At 39.1% G+C, this 12,450-nt stretch overlaps 1 protein-coding gene across 1 annotated transcript; it reads left to right on the forward strand.

Annotated features, from left to right (window-relative positions):
- The first annotated feature begins 146 nt into the window (after positions 1–146).
- On the forward strand, positions 147–12,228 carry GCLM (glutamate-cysteine ligase modifier subunit). The gene is made up of 7 exons (XM_023932041.2): positions 147–509; positions 3,082–3,147; positions 4,891–4,975; positions 5,711–5,767; positions 6,984–7,186; positions 8,691–8,805; positions 10,487–12,228. The coding sequence occupies exons 1-7, from the start codon at positions 390–392 to the stop codon at positions 10,654–10,656; spliced, it is 816 nt and encodes a 271-aa protein (XP_023787809.2). The 5' UTR covers positions 147–389; the 3' UTR covers positions 10,657–12,228.
- Positions 12,229–12,450: the final 222 nt, after the last annotated feature.

Here is a 12,450-nt window from a genome sequence, read left to right on the forward strand (position 1 = left end):
CAGACACACGGACCCGGCCCTGCCCCGGCGGGACGCGCCCCGAGCTCGGCGGCCGCGGGAGCCCGGCCCCGCCCTTCCCCCAGGCCCCGCCCTTCCCCCAGGCCCCGCCCTTCCTCCAGGCCCCGCCCCAGTCAGGCCCCGGCCCTCAGCCCGGCCCCGCCCAGCGTGCTGCAGCCCGGCGGCCGCCAGGGGGCGCTTGCCCGCTGCGGCCCAGCGCCCTGAGGCGGCGCGAGGCGGGGCGCGCTCCGCTCCGCGCCGGGCCCGCCCCGCCGCCCATTGTCCCCGCGCCGCCCCTCGCTCCGGTGCCGGTGCTGAGTCACGGCCCGCTCGGCGCTGCCCGGGGCCGTAGGTGTCGTGGAGAGCCTGCTGGCCACTGCCTGAGCAGCGCCATGGGGACGGAGGGCGCCCGCGCCCTGCTGGAGGGCGCCGGCAGGCTCACCCTGCAGACCGGCAACCTGCTCAACTGGGGCTGCCTGCGCAAGAAGTGCCCGGCCACCCCCGGCGAGGAGGTGAGGGGCGGACCGGGGCTTCCCTTCGGGGCAGCTCGGCGGAGACTTGCCCCGGGCCGAGGGGCCTGGCCCGGGCCGCGGGCGGGGCGGCGGCTGAGAGAGCGCCGGGGACCGCTTCCCGGGCGGCCCCTGCGGCGTCCGGAGCGGGACTCGTTCCGGCGGGACACGGAGTGGCGCCGTGCCCGTCACGGCGAGGAGGGGCTTTGGCTCCCCAGCGATCCGCTTGCCGGTGCCCTCGGGAGGCGCGAGATGGGAATGGCAGAACAGAGTTCTGCTTGTTTGTTTTCGTCCGTTTGTTGTGTTCTGCCGAGGTGGGAGGTCGGGCCCCCCGTGTCCCCGGAAGCACTTTGCCCTGAGAAGGAGCGATCCCAGCCTTCTGATCTCGGAAATGAAGGATTAAAACACAAATTTAAGTGCTGTCTGTAATAGCAAAGGGGATCCCTTATACTTCTCTAGTAAGATAAAAATATGCATATGTATGAGCTTGCATTACAGATTATGAAAATTCTCTAACGTGAAGTTAATTTAATTTCTTGGTAGTGACAGGTCTTGGGGAAAGTAGCCGTTGTCTTCTTTGAAGTGTAGAGCTGTCATTCTTCGTTAAGAAGTTAAAAAGAACTTTTTAACCACCACTTCAAAAGTATTACCCTTAGCGGTATGTGTCAATACTTAAAACAGTTCTCATAAAATGTCTGGAGATCCTATGGCACTGAACTTTAGAACACTGTATTTGCTGTTTCATCATGACACAGTAATCTCAAAATGATCACTTAATAATTAGAAAAGCTATGAGTTTGGCTGATTATTGCTATGTAGGGACACCAGTGATAACCTAGAAGTTGGTTGGTTGCATATTAATCATGCACAAGTGGAAGAAAGTTGTCGGGGGGATGATGTAACAAGAAGGAAAAATTCATCATACTGTTGTTTAGCCATCATGTGGTCATAACGTTTTATTTGGCCTGGTTGCTTATTAAACGTTCTGTGGTCTGTGTGAAATAGGGCTGGATTCTGTAACAAAGGCATCGCTGTGTCATGATGGGTGCCCTTGTGTGGGTAGTTCCTGGAGGGCTGTTAAGAGTGTCCACTGTGTAGAACTAATAGTTAAGGTATTCAAATTCGCTTGTTTACAGAGGAATCTGCTGGCTTTCCTGAGTTGCTGGACTTCCAAAAGCAAATAATTGGTATTATTTGCAATCAGCTTTTAACTCCTCTGTTTGGTGTAGTCAGTTCTCAGCAGAAGAATGTAAGCTAAAATTTTGCAAACTGTGAGCCCCAGTGTTAGGGAATGCAGCTGTGTTTGGAAAAGCTGATCAAAGCAGTGGAATACACTGCTGTATCCGCATGGCCTGAGGGCAAGGGAGTGGGGTGCTTTGGAGTCAGAGGCATGTGCATAGGAACTACAATGGAGATATGTCCTGTGACAGTTGCAAGGCAGAAACATATAAAAATTTAGTACTGTGCTCAGAAAGGAAAAGTTAATGACATAAATTGTATCAAAATAGGATAAAAAGTCATTTTATTAAAGGGTTATTGTGCTTAGCTATTTACTGGGGGAGGTGTCAATTCTTGCCTTTTGGGTGGGGGGTTTTTATGCTGTTTTAAATGACGGAAGGAATGTATAGTATTTGTGTCCATAAAGGATTGCTTCTATATTGTGTCTGATATTAGGCAGGGATGTTGAATTCTAGTTTGTGCATGGTATTAGAGCTCCCTGAGTTGGGAGTCATAGGAAATGATTGTTTAATGCTACACAAAGTAGGCATGCACACAGTTATAAAATACACTGTGGAAAGTGAAGTAAAGCAGCAGCTAGGGGAAGTGCTCCTACAGGTGGCAGTCAGACAGTACCTGTATGTAACTCCTGAGATGCATCAGAGGGAAGCTACAGCACTGCTAATGCTGCAGCACTGTATAAAATTAGTTAGCTGATTTAATAGTTATGTCTTACTGTGTTCAAGAAAATCCATTATTGGAATCTTAGTCAAGTTATTTTGCATCTGTGGATGAAGGAAAAGTGCAAGTATGGGGTAGGATCTGTAGGTTCCCCCTACAGTTATGAAGGACTTAAAAGCATTAGTGGTTTGACATAGTGGAGTAGGTAGGCAGTAAATGGGAAGGGTTACATGCATCTTGAAAAGAGAAGTAATTAATAGAATGAGTATTTAGTGGTTGATTGTAAAGTCTCATTTCTACAGTGTCACAGCACTTCTGCTCTTGTCTGACTACCTTGTAACTTATGAATTTCTGCACAAAAAAACCCAAACCCAAAAACCCCAAACAACTCCATGTCCTAGTTCTTGCTTGCTTAGCATTGTGTTTTCCTTTAAAGATGGCATTGGTCTGAGAAATAACTGAAGTACAGTACTTATATTACTGCTAAAACTCTATGAAAAAGGAGAGAAAAATATGTAAATAAACTAGCTTGAGCAAGTTTCAGATAGAAGCTATGAAGGAAGAATCTTCTGTGGGATGGTGTCATTAGTTCAGCTGTGCAGCCTCTCCTACACATCTCTGTGTTTGTGTGTGGCTGGAACATACCCACACTTCAAGGTGATAAAATGTTTTGTAGGTGCGGGACTGCATCCAGAAAACACTGACTGAGTGGAGCTCAAAGATCGGCCAAGACCAAAATCAGGTAGGAGAGATGTTTTGCATCTTATCCATCTTACATGTGAAACCAGAGAAACAGGTAGTTGGTTCCACTTTTAAAATTTACAGTAACTATTAAATTGCTGTAAAAGTATCTGAAGCTCCAGATACCATGAAGGAATATTTCTTAACTCCCCTTCTTTCATTAATGTTTAGTAACTTCGGAGAGGTTAAGAAATATCAATGTAAAGAGAGAATCCTGTTGATGGCAGATCAGACACTTACTGAAAATAAAAGCAGTGGTCTGTAAAATTTTAAATTAATTATAGGGGCAAGGGAAAAATAAATAAAATCTGTGTACCATAGAAGTTTGCTAACATGCTTGTTAAAACCCAGTGGAGAATTCTCTGAACTAGGGAGATCACAGATGGCTGAAGACCAGCCCATTTGGAGGGAAGCTTTGAAGCATCTTTGTCTCAGTAATATTTCTGAAAATGCAGAAGTGACATTGCTTTTTCCCTTAAGAGCTAAAGACTTCCACATAAGTCTTAAAGCCACAGACATGAACATCTGACATGAAGATCTTGGTGCATTTGCCTGCTTCTCTTCCACTTTTGCTTCTGAAATTCAGCTAAACAGTAATAGGTCCCCACTAAATTTATTATTTGCTCTGTGAAATAGTAGCATGTTTCAGGAAAAAAAAAAGGTACCCAAAATCAAAACAATAACAATAAACCTAAAATATGATAATTTCTTCAGTTTTTTTCCCACTTCTTGTATAATGGGGACATCAGCTGCATGTTGCTACATTCCAGACTGAAGTGTGTGAGGCAGTTATTGCTGAATGATTTGTGGAGGAACTAATGATTGCTCAAGAAGACAACAAAAACAAACACCTGTCTCTGTCTGGTGTAGTTATCCATTTAAAGTAGATTATTTAGTGTAAGCTAGGTTTTACTGAAAGAACATGTTCACGTAATTCCAAATTCTCTCATGAATTATATTGATATCTAATAATTTTTTAAAAAAATTAAATTTTGTTTAAAATGCTGACTGTATGGAGTAACTCAAAGGCCAACTTGAGAATGCTTTGGTAGTGCATAAAAAATTAGGAAAGCATTTTTGCTTGGGGAAGAGTGTTGAGTGTGCCTATAATACTGTCTGATGTAGGTAAATGCTAAGGAATTCACTTTGTGCCAGCTGACATGAGATGTCAGCCTAATCCTTAAGGAGGTCAGGGGAAATAATTACTGTCTTAAATCAGTATTTTACAGCATTTTCACTGTAGGTTTTTCATAAGATTCACTGAAATTACAAAATACTTTTATGCAAAGATGTTCCCATCCAACATTCAAACCTCCTAATTCTCATGGGGTTCTTTTCAGCTGGTCACAAGGCTTTTTTAAAACAAAGTCCTTTGAATTGGCACAGCAGTCTTTCTACATTGTAAAATCAGAACTACTAGAACTACTGAATCTTGTTCCCATAATTCTAATCAGTAATTTTTACTTTCTGTATTAGGGTCATATAGGGCCTTTCATATATCTTCATTATTTTGACGTCCCCTCGGTGATCAAGAAGCCTTGGGTTACTTTCTTTCTGTCTTTGCATTTTTCTACTATTTTTGTTTCTAACTGCTGTAAGGCACTCGTTTTTTCTTTTTTTTTCTTTCTTTTTTTTCTTTTTTCTCCTTTTTTTTTTTCTTTTTTTTAATTACTTAAAAACATTCTTCAGGAGCTTACTGTCTCCTCTTGATGAGTTGCTCCTAAGTCTCATGTACTTACTACAGGAAACACTGGAGGTTCTGGAATGTACTGTAGCTCAAGCTATAGAAAAAATAAATCCTGAAGAAAGGGATGAGTTGAAAGTATCAGGTAAGAACATAGTCAAAAATCCAGTGGCATGGAAAGGTTTCAAATGCAGTCATTAATAGGATATTCATGTATGGGGTTTTTTTGCTTTCTTTTATAATTGCAGAATCAAATTACACTATTGCACACTTGTTGTTCCTAAACATTGGCTAAGAAAGTCTTGAATTAGTATTTCAGATTTTAAAGCAGCTCGGCATTTTTCTAGTTTAACTTATATCACCTCAAAATATTTTAAATGTATTCTGTGAATCTTTGACATTTTTGAAGCAAAATATTACAGATAATACTGGAATTAAGAAATAGCATTGGAAGCACATTTATTTGCATAATTTTTCCAGGTTGAATATGATGAACTTGAAGGAGGCAGTCCAAACTAACACTAGTACATTTTGAGTCTCAGTAAGTTGTGAAGAAGTCTGTTTGTACTATTACATTTGGGGTTTTTATACAGGTTGTTACTGTTATTGCTTCGTGTCTTGATGCTTTACAGCTTATTACGTCATCTGACTGGATGATTTCTTGTTCTGAGACTGCACAACAACATTGAAATTTAAGAGAATGGGGTCTTTATTGGGCAGTCACCTTTCAAAAAGTTGGGGATTTTTTTAGGTAATTGGTGTATATTCTAAAAATCTTTTACCCAAAAACCCATTAATAGTGCGTATAGCAAAAGTAAATGGCTGTATATTAGTAATACCTGGCTTGTTCAGTTATTGATTCCAATTTGTTTGAAAATAGCAAAGCTTTTCATCGTTGGATCAAACTCTTCATCGATCAGAGATGCAGTTGACCTGGGTAAGTTTGGAACTTAAACTCAAGTTAAAATTTCTTTTTTACTTAAGAACTTAGATGGAAAAAGTTCTAACATTATTTCTAAGAGGTGTATTTAGTCACTGTCACAAGTATATCCTGTTTTCCTATTAGGGGAGACTTAGTTAATCAAGTCTATTTGCACAATAATTCAGTCAGTAAACTTACAAACTGGATCACCATGACCTTGGATCCACATAGTGAAATCTGATTCCTTGCTACAAGCAGGAGCAAGTTTTTATTCTTTCACACAAAACTTGTTAAAAAGTAAATAGCATGTGATATTTTAATAGCAGTGAAACAGCTTGCCAGTTCTTGTTAGTTGCATTTAACATCATGAACTTTGGTACTAACTGCGTAGTCTTTCAGAGATTATTTAGGAAATTTAAAAAAGCTGCAAGTAGCTGAGGAAATAGCTAAGTTTTCCTGAAAATGTCATACAATGTCTCTATATAAGTTGTGTTGTCCTTAAGTAGAAGTAATTGTGAGCAACACTGAACTTAAGTGTTTTGGAAGATTGTTTGGCTTAAGGGGTGACCAAAGAAGAAAGGCTCAGATATCATTATTTTATACTGATAGTCCAGTTAATAGCCTGTTTATTTTCATTTTTACTACCATTTGTCAAACATACAATAATGGACTCCTCCTCTTGAAGAAAATAATTAATTTAGCTAGGTAGTTCTATTCCGTTTGCTGTGCTGAAGAGGCCTTATGACTTGCATTTTTCCTAAAGTTAAGTGAGACTCCAAGACTTAGACTTTTCTCTGACAAATTAAGTCTCTGTATTTGGTGTGCTTTAAGTCAAACTCTTCACACATATCAAGTACTTTTCCTAATCCATGTCCTATACTTGAGTTATAGTTCAGAGTGAAGGGATAGAGAATTGTTTGTCATCAGTGTCTTCAGAGAAAAATACCCTTCTAACATTAAAAAGGAGGAAAAAGATTAATGCTTTTGTTTATTTTCTGTTGGTTTTGTTTTTTGCTGTTTTCTTTCCCAAGACCTAGAATTTTTAGCTGTATGCTTGAATCTTTGCTAAAAAGGCTGTGTTATTATTCTTGACTGCATATACACTCTGTTTCAAATGGTGAATGGAGAGCAGAGTGAAGCAGGAGGTGTGGCTTTTGCTAAATTTGAAGAGTCATGATGTTTATGTCCATGTCTGACAAAAGATTTTGCAGTGTCTGTTCTTTTTCCTCAGCGTGTTCTGCCCTCGGAGTTGCTCAGTTAGACTCAGTCATTATTGCCCCACCTCCTGTTGAAGATGGAACTAACCTGTCCTTGGAATATTTGCAACCTTATTGGAAAGAACTTGAAAATCTAGTTCAAAATAAAAAGATTGTTGCCATAGGTACCTCTGACCTAGATAAAACGCTGTTAGAGCAGCTGTATCTGTGGGCACAGGTGAGAACCAACTTCCTACTCATAGCCTTTCTTAGGACAGAGTAACTGCTTGCTTCGTTGGCTGACACATTATTATAAACTTCTGTTATAAATGGTTTTATATACAAAATATTAATTAGCCCTGTTATTTTCAACATTTTCTGCATGGTCATAATGTTCAAGGTAGGGGAGGCTCAAATATGACTGTTGCTTGTTCAGTGTTCTTTTGTACTGACCAGTGACAGCTGGAAAACACAGGTCTGTTCAGTAGCAGGTTCTCTGAAGTACTGAAGGTTTGAGTTTTGTATTCTTTTATGCTTAAGAAGGAGTACCAACAGTACACTTAAACCTTCAGATTTAGTCCGGTGGCCCTGAAAATGTAGCTGTGTTACAAAGAGAGGGATTTTCCCTTGGAAAAATTATGTTTTAATGGTAAGCTTAAATGTAAAGAGGAAGACAGGCTCTGAATGAAATGGCACAATACTTTGTTGTCCAGAGTGACTAATTCATAGCACCATAAAATGGGTTGAAAGGTCATTTCGTTCCAAGCCTCTTGTCATGGGCAGGGACACTTTCCACTGGACCACACTGCTGAAAGCCCTATGCAATCTGGCCTTGAACACTTCCAGGGATGGGGCAGCCATCCAGCACTTTTCTGTGCCTCAGCACCCTCACAGTGAAGAATTTCTTCCTGATATCTAAACTAAGCCTGCCTTGTAAGTCTAAAGTGATTCCCCTTGTCTTAACACCATATGCCCTTGCAAAAAATCCCTCTCCAGCTCTTTTGTAGCCCCTTTAAGGTACCAGAAGGGATTCTTAGGTCTCTCTGGAGCCTTCTTTTCCCCAGGCGGAACAATCCCAACTCTCTCAGCCGATTCCCATAGGAGATGTGCTCCAGTCACCTGATGGTCTTTGTGACACTCAGTGTTTTATGTACACTGAGAGAGGGCAATTGCAGGATTTAATGACCACCTGCATGGTGATCATGAATGCAGTTTGTGAGAAGAGAGAAAATCAGTGGAAGAGCATTCCTTTTCATTTGATCTGATTCAAGTACTTGGTCTGATTCAAGCACTTGATAGAAGACACGGAAGATTTCAAATTAATATATCCCTAACAAAAATGGTTTTTGATTTTTTAAAATTGGAGCTCTTTTTCAACCTGACATCCCCATAATGCTTTTACTAGAGATGGGGAAATAAAGCTGCTGCTGTTTCAGGCGCACAGCAGACAGAAAGCCAGAGTGTAGTGGGTTAGCACTCATCTTGCTACGGCAACACCTGAAGTTAGATCCTGGTTTGGGCTGTGTGCTGCAGGGAGTTGCAGGTGTTGCAGCTGCCTACATTAATTAATCATGAAGAATTAATTAGCCTTGCTAAGACTTCAAAACAATGCTCAAAGGCAAATTGTTCAAAGCAAAATTTCTGTTGTAATAGAAGGCATGGAGGAAACAGCTAATATAAGTACTATATAAGCTAATATAAGTTGTATTTTTTTTCTTATAAAAGTATTTTGTTACTCTCAGGTGAAACCAAGTAGTAATCAGGTGAACCTAGCTTCTTGTTGTGTGATGCCACCTGATCTTACAGCATTTGCAAAAGAATGTGACATACAGCTGTTAACTCACAATGACCCCAAAGGTAAGACTTTGCCAATTAACAGAAGACTTCTAAATGCATTTATTCAGTAGAAGATCAAGAATAATATTTTCCTGAACTTCAGAGTTTGTTATATTTGAAGCCTGAACCAAGGACTCTAAAAGTCTCTCCTTTATAAAATAATTCTGTTAAGCTTTTGCTGTTGCTTCCTCCTCTTCCCCCAACCCCTTCTTGAAACAATTTTGCAGCCTTGGATAATTTCTTGAAATACTTCTAATCAGAGAAAATAAAGTAAATAGAAGAACAACCTACTGAGAAATTTGTACTATGTTTATTTCTACAAAATATGGAATTAAATGTGTTGCTGAAGGCCAGTAAATGACAAATGAAAGTGTACTGGAACTTGTGAGATAGATAGAAATGTTGATGGCCATTTGCTTTTTGAACAGTTTGGTAATAATAGATCTGTAAAATTACTATGCTTTAAGTAGGATTCTTTCAGTCTTGACTTGTTAAAATAACATTATTACAAAAAGAGTTTCAACTTCTTCGCTTTTTTAATGCAGTGAGTCATTTGCTAAATGAATGAAAAAATTGGAGGTTTTCCATTGAGCTGTAGAACTGAGTTACCAGCTCTCTACAATATTCTGGCATATAACATTCATTTCGCTCAAACATCATCAATCTTCTTCACTCTTAAGAACATCTTAAGAGTGTTTGAGATCATAACACCTCGTTGGAATAATGAAGACTTAAACAATATTTAGTTCATTCCTTCCCTACATTCTTGTTTATGACAAGTTGTTAATGATGATACTTTTCCTTCCTTCTCCTTTCTTTCCACTTGACCCCAGAGAAAAAAGTATTGGAAGCATTTCTTACAAGTATATACTTCATAGTACCACTGTTAAACGAATAAATTTCGTCAGTGCCTGAGCAGGGTTTATCACTGCTGTGGCAGTGATATGATGAATCTCCATTCAATCTGACCATTTCCATGTCCTCTGAAGTCCAAATGCAACTTGCATTTTCATAAATAGTATCCATTGAAAGTCATGAAATTAAGGAGAAGAAGATTTGATAGAAAACAGCACAAATGGTGATTCCTTTATATGTTGTTTGCTCAGCCTGACTTTTCTGTAATGGTCAGCTGAAGAGTATTGAGACTATTTTTTGTTAGCATTCCTTACCTTGTTCCCTTGATGAAAATTACAGCGGAAACTAGGAGGATTTGTACTTGCCTTCTTTCTCTGCTTTGTGGTATTTAAGCCCATTTTTCTTAAAGCTTTCTGGGCTTATGGTTACTATGAGGCCAGTTATGGGAGATACTATAAATGGTTTCCAGTGATTGCAGAGGTAACTGGATGCTCAGTACGTTGCTGATTTCAGCCATACGCTTTAGTCACCTCTGGTTTGTCTAGCTAGCTTCTCAAATTTCATTTTCATTTTCTCCCACTGATGACTCTGCTGATCAACTCCATCTGATATTCCAGAGTCTCAGTTTTGTGGGACACACTCAGTGTTGCAAAAAAGAGTCCTGGAGACTTACTTTGTAATATTGGCTGCTTTTACCCTAAATGCTTTCTGGAAGAGTGGATGTGAAGGGTATGTGGTACCATTTAAGATCTTGACTGTAGGAAGAGGCTTCTCATTACTAAGTGTTGTTTTTTGCAGCTGTTTGTATTATATTGTTTTAAGCACCAATATCCCTTTTTAACTTCAGAATTACTTTGTGAAGCAAGTTTCCAAGAAGTTCTCCAGGAAAGCATCCAGAATGTGAAAGCAAACAAGTGGATTCCTTTATGGCTTCTGCGGTATTCAGTCATTGTTAAAAGCAGAGGAATTATCAAGTCCAAAGGCTATATCATACAAGCTAAAAGAAATGCATCTTAAAACACCTTTTTTTTTCTTTTTTTTTTCTTTTTTTTTTCTTTTTTTTTTCTTTTTTTTTGTAAAAGCTGTTTAAATTTCTTTGGGATGGGGGAACATTGCATTTTTCATAGAAAGATTTTTACAGGATTTATAATGAACTACCAAAAGTTGTAATTATTCAGTGTGATGTCAGTAGGAGTGTCTGTAGTGTTCTAACACTATTTTTCTTTCTTCACTATCGATAGGTTCATTCAAAATATCAAATATTTTGGGGCTTTTTTTATTAAAGTTATCTATAGAGTAACAGTTTAAAATAATTTTCTTTTTATGACCAGTTCACTGTAAAAATTATCCTTATATTTTAGCTGCCATTAGGTACTATGGAGAAACATATATTTTTGGTTTTTTAAAAAACAAATTTCTCTTAAATCATACTTAGCTGGTGGGTACACATTTCAAGCATTCAAGGACTAGCTTTTATAGAAAATTGTCATCTTTTATGATACGATACCCCCAAAAAATTAAGCTGGTATCTTATTACTTGATATGTATATATAGGCAAATCAGCTGTTTAATTTGTGGGGGTGGGAAAATTGGTTTATTTTTAATAGAGTGGAAAGGACCCCTATGATTTAGAAGAAAATGCATCTTCCAAATTACTTTCTGACTGTTACTTGAATTCCTTCTGGCTTCTTTGTGCCTCGATACGCTTCCTTTAGTGTTCGCACAAGTGTGATGGCATTTTTACTGTTTGAAATAGAAAATTTATCAATAGTGAATGTTTAAAATAAGATTTGAAAACAAGCGTTGAAGAAACCTGTTAATCAAAAACTGAATTGTGCCTGTCTCCTCCTCAACTGTGGCTTGTTTCTTTGATACTTGTGAACTACACAAGCAATTAGCCAAGTAGAATAGACAGTAAAGGGTGATGCTCTTCACTAAAATTAATTTTGCGGTTGCCCAGGAAACATGTTGCTTGAGTGCCATTCAGGAAAAATGAAGCAAGGCTTAGCTTTAAGTTAGATATCTTTCTGATTGACAGCAGCTTAGTGCACTGGCTTTTTAATCCCAGAGTTATTGCTGCAGCTAAGGCAAGGCTTTTGGTCTAATGTAGTCTTTCTATCAAAAAGGCCTTTTCTTTCCTTGGCCTTTAAATCAGAGTAGATTGCTAAAGTTCAGCTTGTAGTTAGCAGGAACTTTGATACCAAGTCTCTAAAATAGTAAATTACATTTCATTTTCAGACAGGGGCATGGCCTCATACTGGTAGTAGTCATTAACTTTTTTGTACATACTTTGAGATTTGGATTGTAAGGGAATGAATTTTCACCAATATCTTTCAAATTCTTTATATAGGCAGCAAGTGGAATTTGAATGCCTGTAGGTAGTGTCTGGAGTGTCAGCTTCCTGTAGTCCATTCCACTAAATTGAATGATGAAGGTTTTTCAAGGTACCTTAGTCCTCAAATATATTTGTAGTGGCAAATAGCTGGAAATTTTCTTGGCTTCTTCAGTTCTTTTGATAAATGAGCAACACAGGGAATTGCAACTAGTAATGCATCAATAAAAGTTTGGATTTTTTTCTCATAATAAAAATGTAGTGGTTTCTTTTTAATGTGGGATGAGTGTGTATCAGAGTTCAAAGTAACATGGGTTTAATTTTAAACTTCCCTACTAGCTCTGTGTTGTGTGCTTATGGTTTAACCACTACCTGTAAGCTCTGTCTGTATTTCGCTGATCCTGTATCGTATTAGACTTGTGTGTGTGTGCTCATTTTTTTATATTGAAATGCTACAAAACGGGAACTGTGCTAAACAA

This window comes from Cyanistes caeruleus, chromosome 9, assembly GCF_971803275.1.
Source record: "Cyanistes caeruleus chromosome 9, bCyaCae1.hap1.1, whole genome shotgun sequence".
Lineage (NCBI taxonomy): Eukaryota > Metazoa > Chordata > Aves > Passeriformes > Paridae > Cyanistes > Cyanistes caeruleus.

Coding starts and splice junctions, on each gene's coding strand:
- GCLM (XM_023932041.2), top strand. CDS start 390: ATGGGGACGGAGGGCGCCCGCGCCCTGCTGGAGGGCGCCGGCAGGCTC. Junction 5,768..6,983: donor CAGAGATGCAGTTGACCTGG/GTAAGTTTGGAA, acceptor CTTTTTCCTCAG/CGTGTTCTGCCCTCGGAGTT. Junction 7,187..8,690: donor AGCTGTATCTGTGGGCACAG/GTGAGAACCAAC, acceptor TGTTACTCTCAG/GTGAAACCAAGTAGTAATCA.